The 19,650-nt window shown below is 35.4% G+C and overlaps 1 protein-coding gene across 14 annotated transcripts in view; it reads left to right on the plus strand.

Moving 5' to 3' along the window:
• PTPRD (protein tyrosine phosphatase, receptor type D) overlaps window positions 1-19,650 on the plus strand; it is a 2,180,605-nt gene that overhangs the window by 2,031,132 nt on the left and 129,823 nt on the right. For 7 of the 14 annotated variants that reach the window (XM_021074310.1, XM_021074296.1, XM_021074327.1 and 4 more), the window contains 3 exons: window positions 3,971-4,131; window positions 9,875-9,889; window positions 14,508-14,620. In XM_021074310.1, the coding sequence (XP_020929969.1) occupies window positions 3,971-4,131; window positions 9,875-9,889; window positions 14,508-14,620 (289 nt within the window). The remainder of the gene's footprint in view (window positions 1-3,970; window positions 4,132-9,874; window positions 9,890-14,507; window positions 14,621-19,650) is intronic. The other 7 variants (XM_021074373.1, XM_021074376.1, XM_021074352.1 and 4 more) reach the window with 2 other exon arrangements.

The raw sequence follows: 19,650 nt of genomic DNA on the forward strand, positions 1-19,650 counted from the left end.
AGTCAGAAGGAGGGTATATCTGGGAAGCAGGAAAATAACCTGTGATTTCTTTTTCTTTCTTTTTTTCTGTTTTTTTTTTTTTTTTCTTTTTTTTTTTTTTGCTTTTCAGGGCCACACCTGCGGCACATGGAAGTTCCCAGGCTAGGGGTCAAATCAGAGCTAGAGCTGCCAACCTATGCCACAGCCACAGCAATGTGGGATCCAAGCTGCCTCTGCAACCTACACCACAACCCACTAAGCGAGTCCGGGGTTTGAACCCACATCCTCATGGACACTAATCGGATTCTTTTCCACTGCACCAGGATAGAAACTACCTAACTTGTGATTTTTCAATTTGAGGATAGATGGCGGACTCCCTAGGAACTGGAATTGGAAATGAATGTCTGGGACTTAGCAGAGCTTCTATGCTAAGGAATGTTAATTGGAAAGTAATCTATATAGAGGCTGGTAGTTAAAGCTGGGGATCACTTTGCTACACAAGGGTGACAAAGACATACTAGCAGAGAACAGAACTTAAGAATACTACCACATAGGATGGATTCAGAGACAGTTAATAAAACATGATCAGTTGTCAAGATTAGGACAGGACTAGTTGAGTTCAGAATTAAGAGAGCCTGAAGTCTTGATCCACTGTGGCAAATTTGGAAAAGATGTCTGGAGGGGTAAAAACTGAATAAGGACAGTTAGATCAAGCAAGAAGAATAGGATCAGTGATGGTGCTAGAGTGAAAAGATGAGAAGCAAGTTACAGGACAGGCAGGGTAGCTTGGGAATATGGACTGGTCCCTATTGGACAAGATAGCACCTTCAAAAAATTATTTAATTGAAGTATAGTTGATTTAAAATATATTAATATCTGTTGTACATTAAAGTGATTCAGTTATACTTATGTATATTTTTCCTATCTTTTCCATTATGATTTATCACAGGATATTGAATATAGTTCCCTGTGCGATACAGTAGGATATTTGTTGTTTATCAGTTCTATATATAGTAGTGTTATCTGCCAATCCCAAACTCCTCAATTATCCCTCCCCCACCCCTTTCCCCCTTTAATGACCATAAGTTTGTTTTCTTTGTGAGATTGTTCTGTAAATAAGTTCAATTATATATTTTAGATTCCAGATATTACATGATATCATATGGTGTTTGTCTTTAACTTACTTCATTTAGTATGAGAATCTCTAGTTGCACCTCTGTTGCTACAAATGGCATTATTTCTTTTTGTTGTTGTTGCTGATTAGTATTCCATTGCTTATATAAACCACATCTTTTTTATCCATTCCTCTGTCAATGGACATTTACGTTGTTTCCATGTCTCGGCTGTTGTGAATAGTGCTAACATAGGGGTACATGTATCTTTTTGAATTTTAATTTTGTCTGGATAGATGCCAAGGAGTGGGATTGCTGGATCATATAGTAACTCTGTTTTTAGTGTGTGTGTTTTTTTTAAGAACCTGCATACTGTTTTCTATAGTGGCTGCACCACCAATTTACATCCCCACCAACAGTGAAGGAAGGTTTCCTTCTCTCCATACTCTTGCCAGTATTTATTATCTATAGACTGATGAGGATGGCCATTCTGACCAGTGTTCGGTGATATCTCATTGTAGTTTTGCTTTGCATTTCTGTAATAATTAGTGGTGTTGACCATATTATCATATGCCTGTTGGCCATCTGTTTGTCCTCTTTGGAGAAATGTCTTTAGGTCTTCTGCCACTTTTTTGATTGGGTTGTTCATTTTTTTATGATCTTGAGTTTTATGAGCTATTTGTATATTTTGGAAATTAAGCCCTTGTTGGTTGTATCATTTGCAGATATTTCCTTTTAGCCCCAATTTTTTTTATGGTTCCCTTTACTGTACAAAAGCTTATGAGTTTCATTGTCCCACTTTTTACTTTGCTTTTATTTCTATTGTCTTGGGAGACTGACCTAAGAAAAAACATTTGTATGGTTTATGTCAGTGACTATTTTGCCCGTGATCTCTTCCAAGAGTGTTATGATATCTTCTTTTTAAGTCTTTAAGCCATTTTGAGTTTATTTTTGCACATGGTGTGAGGGTGTGTTCTGGTTTCATTGAGGTACACGCTGCTGTCCAGTTTTCCCAGCATCATTTGTGGAAGAGACTTTTTCTCATTTCATATTCTTGCCTCCTCTGTCAAAGATTATTTGACCATAGGTGTGTGGGATTATTTCTGTGTCCTCTGTTACGTTCCATTGATCCATACATCTGTTTTTGTGTCAATATCATGGTGTTTTGATTGCTGCAGCTTTGTAGTATTATCTTAGGTTTGGGAGGGTTATGCCTCCAGCTTTGTTCTTTTTCCTCAGGATTGGTTTGGCAATTCTGGGTCTTTTTTATGGTTCCATATACGCTTTAGGATTATTCTAGTTCTGTGAAAAATGTCGTGGGTAATATGATAGGGATCACATTAAATTTGTAGATTGTTTTGGGTACTATGGCCATTTTAACAATATTAATTCTTCCAATCCCAGGACCTGGTTTATTGGAGAAGATGGTACTTTAAAAGGGGGCAGATTCAGGACAGACCATAATAGGATGTTGCAGAAACAGAATTCATGGATATTCAGTCCATTCTCCTTTATCGAGAGATTTTACTTATATTTTTTCCAACTTGATAATTCCCAAATATATTTGTACATATTTAATGTACACAAGGTGATGAATTTGTATTTTTGTATATTCACACACACACACATTGTAAATGACTACTAAGATCAACATAATTAATGTACTCATCACCTCACAGAATTAATTCTTATGTGTGTATGGTAATTTGCAGGTATACAATACCATGTTATTAACTATAGTTACAGTGTTGCACTTTCGATCCTTGAAACTCATCCTTCTTCTAACCATATACTGTATGTCTTTCTTTGAATTCCTTATTTCACTTAGCATAATGCCCTCCAAATTCATCCACGCTGTCCCAAAGGACAAGATTTTCTCCTTTTCATTGTGTGTGTATATATATATATATATATATATATATATGTGTATTTGTGTATATATGTACATATATATTGATATCACATATATATTTTTATATGTCACATTTTATTTGTCCATTCATCCATCAAAGGGCACTTATGTTGCTGCCATGAACACAGGTGTGCAGATCTCTTTGAAATAGCAATTTCATTTCCTTTGGATGTATACCCATGGGTGGGATTGATGGATCATATGATAGTTCTGTTGTTCCAGATTACATTCCCACCAACAGTGTATATGAGGTTTTCCTTTTCTCTGTATCAGTTTTCTATTGGGAACAATCATACCCACCAAACTTTGAGCAGTAACTAAGTAAAATTAAATAGAAATTGTGAAATCCTTTTAAATTTTAAAAAATTATGTTCCAGAAAGCCATATTACCATTTTTATACACCTTGCATCTGTAATTTGAACACTGGACTTTTTGTTTGAAATTCTTAACTTTGTCCACTGGGCTTCATTTTATAACTAATGTATAATACTTGGAACTATGTAATTTAATATTTAGTGAAATACTGGTGTTTTTGCTTTATAAATGTGTACATTTAAAGTTTGGGCTCCTTAACTAAGTGATGATGAAATATAATATTTTGTTGACTTTTCACATTGAAAATTAGCAGAATGTTCGTTGAACATTTTGTGACTGGTTAATTCCTGGTACTTATACTTTAATATATCATATATAGATTCCAATGAAAAATTATCTGTGGACTAATGTATACCATCAAAAATGATTTTATCAAATATTTTACTCTATGAGGAAATGTAAAGATTGCAAAATATCTTTACTTTTTCCTTCCTTCCCCTCCTCTCCTTTTTTTAATAGCATCATTTTGCACACATTATCAAATCCACTATGTCCTGAATCTTTGCTTCTTTTAATACTAAAAATACTATCTAGAATAGTATTTTATAAAAATACTATTTTATAACTAATATAGACTCTGTTTTTCCTCAGAAGATGTATGCAACCAGCCCTTACTCGGACCCCGTTGTGTCAATGGATCTGGATCCACAGCCAATCACAGATGAAGAAGAAGGCTTGATCTGGGTTGTAGGTCCTGTCCTTGCGGTGGTCTTTATCATCTGCATTGTCATAGCTATTCTTCTTTATAAAAGGTAAGTTTGCCCAATGTTTCTATTACAGCCTTATTTTTGAAGATTTTGTCATCCTTCTATGGTCTTTATATGGTTGATCTTAGTAAAAACACTTCAAAGAATAAGCACTGGAAAAAATATATCCATCAGTGTTAGAACAAGATGTAAAGCCTAGAGGAGACACAGGTCCCAACCTCCATCTTCTGAGAGGAGTACTTTGCATGACAGTTGAGATGTCATTACCTTCATGATCAGATAATCCCAAGCAAACTCACATTGGATTGTTTTAAACATTAAGTGCTCCATTTCAGCAGGGTTTTGAAACACTATTACATGTTTGCACATTTGTGTCCATTTCTTTCATAAATCACATCAGTGCTGAGATTTTTTTCCCCCATGGCTAGTTCTCAGAATTTACCAAAGTAGCTAAAAACTGAACATTAAAGAAGGAAAAGAAAAAGAATGAACCCTTTCCCATTTTTCTTTTAACCTGTATTCTGCATCTCCAGTAGTGAATTCCCATTTGTGTCCAAGATGAAATGCAATGTACCATTTTCCTTTATTTCAGGTTTGATATTGCCAAGTATCAATATGATTTAATATCTTTGACTACAGTTAGGATGGAAATAATCCACATTAAAAACCCATGTTTTCTGATCTATTCTTTTGTCAATCCTGTTTCCACCTCCATTACATGTAAGCAAGATTTCACACATAACACCCCACCCCCAGGTCACTGCTTAGTAAGTTGGATAGGGGACATTAGTAATTCTTTTTCCCTTAAATTCTTTTTGACCTAAATATTATATATATAATGGTCTAAAAATATAAAATTTTTAAAACTGAACATAATAATACTCTTTAAACATTTAGAATAACCAAATTCTGAACTATGTCCATTTATATCAACTTTTCTTCCAATTCAAATTTTATTTTCATGAAGCTTTAATCCATGTTCCCATTTTCCTTTGTAGTGTGTCATCTTTCATAAAGCTTCTGTGGAGATACTCTCTTCCTTCTACTATAGGATAGTTCTCCTCTCTCCCCTCACCATAACTTTGACCCTCAAAATCAGATAAGAATGTATTCATTTTGGTTCTTGCTTGCATGTTTAACCTGACAATCTTATTTCCATTATTTCTTTTTCTTACCCATATACCTCCCTTCATTGGGTTTACATGGATGGTTTTTACCAGAATTCCTATGTTAAATATGTTCTTCTTATGTTCCTGGAAATAGACCTTCTTTTCGTAAGCTCTTCACTCAAAAAGAAAAGAAAAGAAAAAGAAAACTTTTCAAGACACTTCTCCTTTGAAAAACTTTCTCTTATAACACTCTATTCCATTTTATTCCAGGATTGAGAAAATAATAGGACAAGTTAAAGTCATTTATACCCATAGCCCTTTAAAATATCCTATCCTCTTTTAGAGTTAAAAAGAATGGAAAGACTATCCATCATTACTCTTCCCCCTGATCACTGCCAGCCATCAGTCAGTTTTCCGAGCCATAAAATACCTGAAAAACCAAGCGACTGAAGGCCACAATATCTTGGTCAATGGTTTCAGTCTTCCCATCCCAATCTGCATCTTATCAGTGTGTATAGAAAGGAGCCTGTCGTGTTGACTCACCTTTCGCTTGTCTAACAGCTAACAGCAGGAAGCATGAGGTCTCATGTAGCCCCAGAACAGTAAAAGACCCTATATGAGTCCAAGCCAGAGCTATTCCCTCTTCTGTCCATGTACTGCACCTGTTACCAGAAGATAATAATTACAAAGCAGAAATAGAACTATACTTGTTTGCTCTGAAACATTTATTCAGGTGGCCCCCATCCTGCTGTGAGAGTCAAATCAGAAAACAAGTGCTTACAGTTGCATTTCTAGACCGAATCACTTGACGTTTTGTGATTACTCAAAATGGACAAAATTCTTAACCTTGTTTTACAGCTGTATTTCATTCAGATCTATCTGGCTATCATTAAGTTGTTCCATTTAATAGAGAGGAGCATAGCTTTGTGAATTAGTTATGTAAATGGAAGAAACAGGATTATAACCTTGATAATTTTTAAAAGATTTATAATTAGGTTTTCTTTATCCACATGTGCTTGAAAAAAATCAACTTAGTTATAATTTTTCCTAGTCCTGCAAAAAGAGGCATCATATTTAAAGATTTTATGACTGTTGGAGTTCCATTTTAGTGTGTGCATATGTAAGCATCGTCTAATGCAATTGTTGGGAAATGCACACATCCTCGAATGCTAAGTATATTTAGCTAACCATCTGAAAGCCCATGAAGCATGTCTGAAATAGAAATGCTTGCTTCAGCAGTAAAGAACATTCCTGACTTGAAATTCAAGTAGACCCAACCATGTCCTTCCTGATTATCATGAAGCAGTTCAAGAGGAAATCTTCTGTAGGCAATGAATAGTATCTTTTATAGCTTGGATTCAGAACAAAGATAATTATATAATAAGTACTATATCCCTCTTTTTAGGAGGCTTTTAGTTTATACATGGGTCATAGGTAGTGACTTAAAATTCGAAGTATTATTACTATTAAAGTATTTCACTTACCATATACGTACATAATATTTTGAGTAGGGAATGAGTATAAAATATTGTTGACTTACAGGATCTTGATAATCCTTTTTATGATGTACACCTGCTTACAAGACTACTTATGTGTGGAGGAGATCTCTAGCTATGGATAATTTATCCATGTAAAGAAATATAATTCACCCAACTATGTGAGGAGATTTAAGACTTACTCATATTAATTATATTAATTTTATATCACATTCTATTCATTTGAGTTTATTTTAAATTTAATCATTTTAAACCTAAAATAATACATTGATAATCAATGACAAAACACATCACTAAAGTTTTTGTGAGGGCCCTAAAATGTCTCTGAGCTGTCAGACAGTTAAGATATATTTGATAGGTCTTCAGTGTTATTTTTCTTGCACTAGAATTTTTTTTTTTAATTCTGTACTCTGTGATACGTACAATGACTTTTTTTTTCCATTTAAACTGCAGAGCTGCAGAGATAAGATGTAGCAAACTTTAGGGGAAAAATATAAACTAGGATGCCGAAAACCTGAGTTCAATTCCCAGTTCTCTAACTAACCTGCTCTATGGGGTAGAAAGTCATGCCAATACTCCAGGCCTTCCTTTCTTGATTATAAAATAAGCATGTAGCTTTTTTAGATAACAATATTCTATAACCTGAAAAACTGAAAAAAAAAATAGAAGTAACACTATATTATTTCTGCCTCCAATATGTGAGTATGTTTTCCAAATGATTCCATGCCTTTCATCTATATGTCCCCACAAAGAAAAAAGAATTCATAAAGCAAATGAATGCTCTTAGATGTTCATCTACCCTACACACCTGTTATATATGTAAGGCTTTGCAGTCATTATTTCTAAAACTGTCCAGGAATTATTTCTATAGAAAATAATATTTAAAATAAAGTGTTAACCTGACTCTTTGAAAACCATTTCAGGATGGATGAGAAATATTTATGATGTCTATGGATGAAAAAAATATGGATAAGGAGGTGGGAAAGAGCTAAGGCATGGTCTAGACTGAATTAACGTTTTTAATGTTCATGGGAGTATAGAGGGTAAATAATTTCCATCTCAACCCAAGGTGTGTGCCTGAAGACCATGAGGTAGATGTGGCTAAAATATATACCTCAGCATTTTTACCTTTTCTCACATCCGCACTGGCTCTTTGTGGGCTCTGCTTCTTTAGTCTTCTCTGTTTTTATCAGTCCTATGTATTTTTCCAAGGTCTCATCCAAGAGAGAAATACATTCCTGAATATTTTGAGCTGCTGTGAAGAAATATGCTGCCACACCTAATTGCACTCGGTAGTGCTAATTGACCGTGTCCTCTAGCCTTTGAGTAGGTCCTTCCCTAAGCCTGAAAAGTCTTTCTCCTCACTCTACAAATCACTCCCCCCACCCACTTTGACCTGGCCAGCTTTAACTCACCCTTTAAAAGTAAGCTAGGATCCACTCACCATATGAAAGCCTTTCTGAGTGTCCTCCACCCCGTGTCCTCTTCTACCAGTTCAGGCTGCCTCAGGGTCCCTTTCTCTGTGCTGTTAAGACACATTCTGCTCCTCTGTATTGTAAAACCTGCTGCATTAGTGTCGTCCATTTTCTTGGCTTTCTGCTCCTATTAACCTGTAGGTTAAGGACTCTTTATTATTCCTCATTGTATTCCTTGTGCCAAGAAGAGTGCATGGCACAGGGAATATTGAATAATCAAATTTATACAAGTCCAATAATGTTAAGCAAACTCATTTCCCTACTCTTGTTTACTCCATCACTGTCACCCTCATCTTGAATGTCAAGAGCTGTAATAAAATCTGCAGGCAATAATTTAAATACACCACTTTCAAAAGACTTCAAATTTAGATAGCTGCACCAAATCTGTACACATGTGTGTGGTGAGGTTGACATTTCTGTGACAAGGGGAATGACTCCCACACTATGCACTGGTTCATCCTAATAGTCAACAGCTTTTTCATATACAAAACTGGCAATTCACTAAGCATTTCTCTTCCATCCAGAGGAATAGATTTTTCTACAACTAATTCATTGATGATCTCATTGATTAAAATGAACAAGTTAGAAACATATATGTAGGCTTTAAAAAAAAAAAAAAACTGGCACAACCAGGTAAATCACTTTACAAATAAAAGTAAAACTATATTACATACCATTTTCATTATTCACTTTGTATGTGTGTGTTTGTATAATTTAGATGTGGACTTTTGTGTTTTTGAAAGGAGATGGACTGACTTACCTTAAAGCCAGATACTCTACCAATGCAGGGGTATGTTTTCACTGGCAGTGAGGTAGACCTGTATATTTTTGCAAATGAGATCTCACTAAATCTTTGCAATTTGCCTCAACATGAAGATTATTTAGACTTCTTTTTGGGTATATTCTATACATAAAAAATATGGTTAATCCACATATCACAGGTGCAAGTGTCTATGAGAATGAGTTGGAAATGTTCACAGGGAGCAGTGCCTCTTTGACTAGGAAAATATCTGTCCTGTCAGGGGCTGGTAATAAAATACTTCTCTGCATTAGTACAGCTGTATAGATGGGTTATGCTCTGTAGATTTATAAAGATGAGTAACTGAAAATATATTTAATCTTTTATTGGAAAGAAAGATTTTACGATCAGCTTGTCAAAAGGTGTTTGAAGAAATTATTTCTGCCACCTTACTACGTTATGGTGTATTACTACAATTGTGCAAAATTTTGTGCAGGTCAGTGCAATTTGCAGGTATTTTATATCATTAAAGCAATCATGTACCTCTTAACTGAAGTCTATTTTAAATGAACTAAATTTCTTATATGGGATAATGTTATAGTCCCATTAAGTACATGAGTAGTTTTCTCGTGGCATGTTTTGTAAAAATCAAATTATATCTCTACTATCAAACACTTACTGAGATATAATTAATAATGGCAGTGTGTTGTAGGTTGATGAATAAAAGTGAATCCAACATTAACACACACAAAGAAATGCATTACTTAGCCATCTATGCTCATGTCCTCCATTTGCTTCATGATTAGAGGCCTTTAAATATCTTGATATGCTGTCATTTTCTAATGTGTGTCAGTTCTATGTCCCTGATTATGAGCACTGTTAAATCTTGGTTGTCATGGTTACTCTTGTTACCATTGGCCAACTAACATTTAGCCTTTCTTTTTCTTTTTTTGCTGCATTAAAATGGAGCAGTAAACCTGACAGGTGAGGAATAGAGAACAAACCCCTTTAATGCTTAGTTTAAAAAAAAAAAAAAAAAGATACGGGTAGACTCTGTAGGGGCTGAGGGTGGAGGCTCGATGCAAATGATGAAACTGGCAAGGGGAAGATGGACATTTTGATATTAAAATGATTCATGGGGAACTAGTCTGTTTAAATATGAAGATCAGATAGATTATTTAAAGCTAAATTTATTTATTTTTTTATTTTCCCACTGTACAGCAAGGGGGTCAGGTTATCCTTACATGTATACATTACAATTACAGTTTTTCCCCCACCCTTTCTTCTGTTGCAACATGAGTATCTAAATTTAGAAGGTAGTAAAACCCGTCTTTGAGTTTTGTCTGCAGTTAAGGTTAAATGAGCATTTGTATGTGTTAATGTAAGCCAATTTTGTTTTTTGTTTGTTTTTACTGACCATTTGATCTCAAGACATAGCATACTTCACACCCTGCTAATATTGATGGCAGTGCCTTAAATATAAGTTTTCACTAATTCCAAATTATTTTGTATGTCTTCAAGCCTTGAATAACAGCAATAATACCCATACTTGTTGATTATTTATTGCTCAGTGTAAGCTAACCTTCAGATTTCTAACTCGTACCCATCCATCTATCCATATGGCTAGACATGAATTCCTGATTAAAATTAACCCCCCCCCAAAAAAAGATCTTAATGTTCATCTAACCTGCCTTCTTCCCAATACTGAACTTCTGTAGTTCCAGTAGCACTAGCCATCACCTAGGAACATGACAGAAATACAAATTCTTGGCCACCCAACTTCAGACCTACTGATTCAGAACCCCTGGGAATTGGTCCAGCAGCCTGTGATTTAACAAGGTTTCCTAGCTGATTCTGATGCACACTATAGCTTGAGAGTCACTGCTGTATTATTGTCCTGACTGGGATGCATACTACAGCTTGAGAGTCACTGCTGTCTTATTGTCCCTAAAATCACTTAACACTGGTCAGCAAGCTACCCAACATTTTCAGTGACAGGAAACTGACTACCTCCGAGAAAGTGTGCTTGCCATTAATCCAGCAAAAAAACACATGAAAAAATAGTTTTTTAGCCAAAAGGTAATAAAACATTTTGAACCCACTTAATACACTCAGAGATCTACCTTTGGTAGATTATTGTAACACTGTCCACATTTCTTGATTTCATCACTGTCCACATTTTACAATTTCTTATTCTATTAAGATAACAGAGTTGAGCCAAAACTTAGATATCATCTTCTAACCCTCCATTTCCTAAGTGAAGAAATTGAGACGCTCTGTAGTTGACTTACCCAAGGAGCTGCACACCAGTAGTGGCAGAATTGGGGTTACATTCTTGATGTAAAAATCGTTCAGTTTTGGAATTCACTTCTTTGAAGCCTATATCCATATGTGTGAATATCTTTGTTCCTGTTAAATAGGTATGATCTTCCACACAATCTATCTCTCTTTTGCTCTCCATTTTACCTGTTCATGAAAGCCAGGTGAAAATATAAAACTCCACTTAGACTATGGAGTAGCACTTTTTGTTGTGCATGATTCACATCAGAAACAAACATTTTTATACTGTTAGCATTTTCTGCCATATCTGAAATATCATGTGATCTTCTATTTCCTTTTCACCCATGTAACTTCTGCACACTGTAAATAGTTGTCACTGTGAAAAATGAACTTATCCTAGGGCTTTCTGACCCTAATAGATACAAAAAATAGCAATATAAAAATTCAGAATCTGTTTCTAGTCACTATTTGTTTTTTGTTTTTTTTCCCAAGGTGAAAAAATGAGAATAATACTGACTCCTCTGAAAACTTAGGAGAAAAAAAAAATATTACTTCTATGTTCATCTGAGCCTGATTTAGACCATTACATGCCACTTAATACTTTGCAACAGTAAATTCAATTTTTTAAAAAATGACCAGTGTCACTGATGATGATCAAGCACTTCATCTTGCAAATGTTTGTTATAAATTCTTTGCTAGAAAATAACCATTTTAGCACATTTCTGTTTTAAAACAATATGATAAGAGTGTGGGCAGCCAGAATTACCCATGTTGTGATCATCAAAGCTAAACGGAGCAAAACAAAATTTTAACAGCTAGGATTTTTGGAGTCTGGTTCCTTGGAGATTATTTGAACAGATTAAGTGAGGGAGAAGTTCATTTTTAAATGTCAGGACATACCACACATCTATTATGAGTATGAATTGTAATACTAGCCCCATGCTCTGGGTTTTCTAAGACTAACTGAGCAACTTCCTTGGCACCAGAGAAACTGACTAAATTTAGAGATTATTATTTTTTTAATGATTTTTATTTTTTCCATTATAGTTGGTTTACAGTGCTGTGTCAATTTTCCATTGTACAGCAAAGTGACCCAGTCACACACACACACATATATGTACATTCTTCTTTTTTTTACATTATCCTCCATCATGTTCTATCACATGTGAGTAGATGTAGTTCCCTGTGCTATCTAGGAAGACCTCATTGCTTATCCACTCCAAATGCCATAGTTTGCATCTGTTAACCCCAAGCTAGAGATTATTATTTCTCTTTCCCTCCATCTCATTGTCACTAAATCTGGCCTCAGTGAAAAAGGAGGAGGATGTCCCACACAGTTTCCTTCCCCAGATATTTCTGCATATCCAAGAAAGACCATAGAGCCTTTTTGAAAGGAATAAACATCCAAGCTTTAGTCATTGAATCTGGCCCATCAGTAAAGAAATAAATTGGTGCCAAATTGTGGTAAAGGACCAAAACCTGAGAAGGACCACTGGGATTCCTTGCTGTGAGAAGAGCAGCCATATGTTGGTTACACATAGGATTGATTGGCCACACTCAGTGGTATTTCATTAACCTATTTAGAGTCTGCATTTTTGTTAGTAAAAATACCTGGAGCAAATACCTACAGCATCAACACAGAGACATTCTCTACACTAAAAGTTGTGACCATGCCCTTATTTCCCATGATCTTTTAAGTTTCTTTTCTCGTCCTTCTCATATTTTTCTCTTCAGCCCTCCATCTCTTCTTTTCCTTTACTTTGCATTTTCCACTCCAGTATCTTTGGCATGCCTCCAGTTCAGTGCTTTCCTGTGATTGGTAGGGTAGTTTGGCAGTACATTCTGTCCTAAGGCTATATCTGACACTTATAGGTGGAAACAGGAAATCCTGAGATAGGTTAATCCAAGGTTACGAGAGAGCAAGCTGTCGAACAGAACTCACCCCCAAAATTCATTCCACCAAGGATGTTTTGCCGAAGGCACCGCACTTGAGCAAATCAAGTGTACTTTCCCTTTGCATCAATCTTCCCTTCATCCCCTGACTGGTTTTATTCTATACAGATGAGCAGGGATGGAGAGAAAGGCTGTTTAACAGGAGCCCTCTGGCTAACTATGGAGCCACTTGGGTGGCACTGAATGAGAGCCCATTGCCACAGCAACACTAATAATAAGCTGTCACTCAGTCAAATCAAGATGAGAAAAAGGTCCTGAACATTGCTGTACCCTCCCCCCAAATAAGAATGCCTTTGCTTTGAGCAGAGGTGAGATGCTAGGATTATTTCTCCAGCCAGGAGATTGCTGGGATCTGGATTTGCAATAAAACACTGTTTAAAAAGGCCTCTATTTGTTAAGTGGGTTTTTAATCTAATTCAACCTTTAATAAATAGCTAGGTAGCACTCTGTGATTATTTGCATTTAGAAAAAAAAATGGATAATGAAATCTTACGAAAAAACATGGCATTTCTTGCATGGAGATTTATTGACATCATATTATGACACCTGAAGCAAAGATTTCATAGAACTAATACGTAGCAATTAAAACAAAAATAAAATTAATTGTATGAAGAACTACTAATGGTAAGGCACTGTTAATGTTTCATATACTTTAAATGATCATCAGGAGAGTGGGACTACCTTCTAAATGAAGTTAGTTTTTCTCTGTTCTGTGATTGACTTTCATTAAGAAAATATTAATCACAATTAGCTTGACACCAGAAACAGGTAAAAGAGAAAGAGGATGCTGATTTTGTGTTGTCCTGATTCTCCTTCAAGGTATTAGGCTAACTTGGAATCTTAGATATGTACTTACTGTATTTATCTACCTTATAGGAAAATCCATTGCAGGTCCACTTTGTAGTCACCAGTCATGTATCTTTGAAAGGGGAAGATTTAGCTGTTCAGCCTGAGGGCCAGTAGTTTCTGAGTTGTTGTTGTTTTTTTTTTTTTTCCCATGGCAACCACAATTTTAGCATTGGTTACTAGGGTTACTCTCTTCTGTTCCTCACAAATATAACTAGTGCATAAGAGAGAAAAGCTGAAGAAGTTTCCAAAGGTATCTCACCAAAACTTCCTTAACCTAAAGCCAGAGTCACTGAATTATTTAATTGTAGAGCTGAAAGAGGACTCTGAGATCATCCACTTAAAAATCTCAATCCTGAGGAAATACTGTAGGCCAAGAGAGAAAAAAGTAGCCTGAACAAAGTCACAAAGGTCAAAAAGTTTTAAAACTGAAAATTGGGGGAAGAGCATAATTCTTTGCTTTTTTAATCTGTTCCCATTTTTTTGTGTGATCTTATTCTTAAATGTTATTCTCTCCCTATAGGAAGAGGGCAGAGTCCGACTCTAGAAAGAGCAGCATACCAAACAGTAAGGAGGTCCCTTCACACCATCCAACAGACCCAGTAGAACTGAGACGCCTTAATTTTCAAACACCAGGTAAGAGGCATGACTCATCTTGTCCATAACACAATGTTTACTCAAAGTTTTGTAGCCCCATTGATATTGCCTTGAGAGGTCAATATATCACTTTATTTTGAACAATTGTTTGTCCTCCTCTTTTATTTTACTATCGAGACTTGCCAAAACATGTGTCTTAAAAGAAAGTTTCAGGAAAGTACAATTCTTTGTACAAATCTTGAGGTGGGGTGGAAAGGAAAAAAAGTAATTTTCCTTTACATTTTGGAAAACTTTAGTCTTAAAAGAATATCTACCATTTCTTATGAGCTTAGCACCATTTGTTATTTTCAATGACACCTGTCTGGAAAGAATTCAGTTTCTCATTTTATACCGAGAATGAATAAATGGATGGAGGGATGGATGTTACCTCATTCATCCTATTGGGAACGATTTTTTTTTCTGCATTTCCCTCATAATTTGTGTCTGTGTTACTATGAAGTGGGGGGAGGGAGAGAAATAAAATGGTACAAAATGTTATCTTTTTAAATATTACCTATAGTAAATCTCAATACAATTTAGGTTTCTTACTGTGGAGTCTCACAAAGTGACTGAGGATAAGAAAAATATGCTTGTTCTTAAAGAACATTAAGTGCTTCAACAGAGGAAAAAAATATTATTCTTGCTGAGGGGGATTTTGTACAGTGTTGTTAATTCAAAGCTCTGTTTTGCTTTCTTTCACCTAAATCCAGTTTATGCCAAATGAATGGCAAATAATGAATGGTAGAGAGAGCGAAAAACATCAAACTGAGTGGCACTGTCTTAAAACATAATGATAATGGACAAAGTTAAAGAGCTGATCTAAGAAGTCTGATTAAATTTTGATTGTAGTGTTGTACCCAAAATTGTTGGCAAGTTTTTTGTGTGTCAAATGGATATTCTAACTCACAATATGGTACACCAGAGATTTATTAAACTACACATTTGCAATGAACTGCTTTGAATTGAAAATATACAGTGTGTTGTATTTAGCATATTTATTCTTTTACATGTAGATATGTCATAGTAACTATTCAGTCAAAAGAAATGCCTGACATTTTCAATGTACCTCTACAGGTCATCATAGAAGTCAGTCGTTTTTTGTAAAATCCTATCTCAGAGGAGTTTGTTTTTTAAAAAAGCAAAGGTATACCTTTGTCAGTACCAAACTTTCATGTGGCCAAAAGTCTGTATGGAAATTTATTTAAAAGACTGATAAAAGTAGACTATGGGTATGTACACCATGACTGAACAAGTGTGTACGGACCTCCAGAATCACTGTAGTCCCTAAGATGCTCCCTGTTGAATCACCCTCTTGGTGCTCCAATAAGGCAATTTGATATGGACTGAGTAGTAAACCTTCCCAGGTCAGCACTTTTTTTGAAATAGTAGTGTACTATTGACTACTTCAGGCTATAAACATCTTCTTAATAATGGACCCCAAACTTTATGTGCTTTTTCACTTTGGCTGAACAATGTGCAGAGGTGCTGAAAGCCCAAGAAATTATCTGCTACATGATTCCTCGCATATGTGGCGCTATCACATTTTACAAGAGCAGCACATTGTAGAAATGGAGAAAATAATTCTATTTCTCAGTGCTTTACTACTTGGCACTACACCCGCCTCCTTTGGCTTCTAAGTAAAGGGAATTTGTTGAAAACAACCTTGGCCTCCTAGTAGAGACAGTAGTATAGGGTTGAGTGCAAAGGCAAAGGTCACCCTAAAACAAGACAGCCAATGGGAAGGCTATACCCCACTACCTCTAGCACCAACAGAGAAAGTTTCAAGGCATAAACATGTGAATGGTAATTGTATAGAAAGCATTGTTAGCAGAGTGCTGGTACGTACAAGCAAGAAAATATAAATTCCTTCCAGACATATCCATGTTCAAATTTTTCTCAGTTTTATGGGTAGTTGTGCAAATATGGCAAAATCCAAGAATTCTATTAAGAATCAAATTTTCCCAATATATGTGAGAATATTAGACCCATTTATGCAGAGAATGTGCTAAATTCCATCTAAGTCACTGGAAAAGAGAATGAAGACTACAAATGAAATGATATTTTATCACCAATGGCTTTACCAAATTAAAATGGGGGCTTACATAGGTAAGAAGGTATCATTTAACTAAGATTAGACATCACCTCAAATGAATAATGGAATAAAGTGAACTGAGTATAAAAAGAAGAGCTCATTTGAGTAGAGGAAGAGAATAAAACAGGAGAAATTGTCCCAAGATCCTAGCACACATGTTCACTGAGACAGCAATATATGCTGTGCTTTTCAGCTCAGGTAAGCAGTCTTCTTACGCTTGATTTGTTGAAAAAGTCTAAGTGCCTCCCAAGCTCTATGATGTAGCTTGCTGTCCTGAAAATTTGACCAGTTTATGAAGAACATAGATGCAGCTGTTAATGTGAAACTCATAGAATGTTAATTTGATTCAGCTAATATAGATTCCAGCCAATGGCAATGAATTACCTTAATCCTTGCCAATAGGATAGGAGCAGAAGAAGTTATAGATTGTTAACCAAGTAACCTTATTGTGCTTTTCCTCCTCATTGATTCACAAATAATCAAAGGCTTTCCTGGATGATAAAATAAAATGATCTTTTTATTCTAAAACACCTTTCTTAGGTGTTACACAAGAAATGATTTTTATTAATTTTGTTTTTTAGATATTAACCATGCACTTTCACTTTCTGAAATGTGTTTTTATATACATGATACCTTTGTGTATATAATTATCTACAACCATTATACAATTTGACAGTGTTTATTAACAGCATACATAAGTAGGGGATTAGCAATCCATTATTTTCAATGAAATCAGAAACCTATGATTTATATAACCAACCCTTAACACAAAACTTGTTCATGAAAGTGTATTGATGTCCACTTCTGATGGGTCTGTCATGGATGATAAAATGTAAAACTAACATTACCATATGAAATTCAGTAGGTCTTTTGGAAGCGAAAGGAAGCAGACTGCTTAGTTCACTGATTCTTAGTCCTATTTTCTTTTTTTGTTTTTTTTTTGTTTTTTTTTCTTTTTAGGGCCACACCTTTGTCATATGGAGGTTCCCAGGCTAGGGGGTCCAATCAGAACTGTAGCCACTGGCCTACACCACAGCCACAGAAACACAGGATCTGAGTGGCATCTGTGACCTACGCCACAGCTCACGGCAATGCCAGATTCTTAACCCACTGAGTGAGGCCAAGAATTGAACCCACATCCTCATGGATGCTAGTCGAGTTTGCTAACTGCTGAGCCATGACAGGAACTCTAGTTAGTCCTTCTTTCCTTTAAAAAACATCATCTTGGATTTCTCACTATGGTGCAATGGATTAAGAATACAACTGTAGTAGCTTCGGTTGCTGTGGATATATGTGTTCAATCTTTGGCTCAGTGCAGTGGGTTAAAAGATCCAGCGTTGCTACACTTTGGGCATATGTCACAGCTATGGCCCAGATTCAGTTTCTGGCCTGGAAACTTCCTTTTGCTGTGAGTGTGGCCATTAAAAAGTCATCTTGTATGCTCAACATTATTAATTATTAGAGAAGTGCAAATCTAAACTACAATGAGATTCTATCTCACACCAGAATTGCCATCATTAAAAAGTATACAAATAATAAATGCTGGAGAGGGTATGGAGAAAAGGGAACCCTGCTACACTGTTGGTGAGAATTTACGTTGGTATAGCCACTGTGTACAAACATAGTGGTACATAAAACAATATGGAGACTGCCAAAACAGTTAAAAGTAGGATTACCATATGACACAGCAATCCCACTCCTGGGCACATATCCAGATAAAACTATAATTGAAAAATACTTATGAACCCCTATACTCATAGCAGCACTATTCTCAATAGCCAAAACATGGAAACAAATGTCCATTAACAGAGGAATGGATTAAGAAGATGTGGTACATATATACAATGGAATACTACTCAGTCATAAAAAGAACAAAATAATGCAATTTGCAGTAACATGGATGCAACTAGAGATTATCATACTAAGTGAAGTAAGTCAGAGAAAGACAAACACCAAATGATATCACTTATGTATGGAATCTAAAATGTGGCACAAATGAACTTATCTATGAAACAAATAGATACATGGACACAGAGAGCATACTTGAGGTTGCCAAAGGGTAGTGGGGAAGGATAGAGGAGGAGTTTGGGGTTAGTAAATGCAAACTATTACATATAGAAGGGTTAAACAAAAAGGTTCTAATGTATAGCACAGGAGTCTCTATTCAATATCCTGAGATAAACTATGATAGAAAGGAATATAAAAGAAAAAATATATATCTACATATATATAAACAGTCAACTTTGCTCTACAGCAAAAATTAACACAACATTGTAAATGAACTACACTTAAAAATAATTTAAAAATTTATTAATCATCTTATGTAATTACTTTGAATGTAAATATGCTATATTCCAGCCAAAAGACATAGACCCACTTCAGATCTGGGAGCACTGTCAGACTAAAAGTGAGGGAATAGAAAAAGATACTCTCTGAAAATGGAAATCAAAAAAAGCTGGAGTACCAATACTCATATAAGACAAAATAGGCTAATGATTAACAGACTAATCCAAGAAAAAGCTGTAACAGTTGTGTGTGCGTGTATCCACCCAACACAGAAACACCTCGATATAAAAGGTAACTGCTAACAGTCATAAAAGGAGAAATCAACAATAACACAATAATAGTAGGGGACTTTAACACCCCACTTTCAGCAACGGACCATTCATCAGACAGAAAATCAACACAGAAATACAGGCATTAAATAGACTTAATTGATACTTATAGAATATTTCATCTGAAACCAGAAGAATATGCTTTCTTCTGAAATGCCTATGAAACATTCTCTAGGATAGATCACATATTGGGCCATAAATAAAGCACCAGCAAATGTAAGAAAATTTAAATCATATGAAGCATTTTTTCTGACCACAAAACTTTGAGAAATCAACCACAAGAAAAAAATATGCAAAAAACAAACACATGGATGCTAAAAATG

This window comes from Sus scrofa, chromosome 1, assembly GCF_000003025.6.
Source record: "Sus scrofa isolate TJ Tabasco breed Duroc chromosome 1, Sscrofa11.1, whole genome shotgun sequence".
NCBI classification, from domain to species: Eukaryota; Metazoa; Chordata; class Mammalia; order Artiodactyla; family Suidae; genus Sus; species Sus scrofa.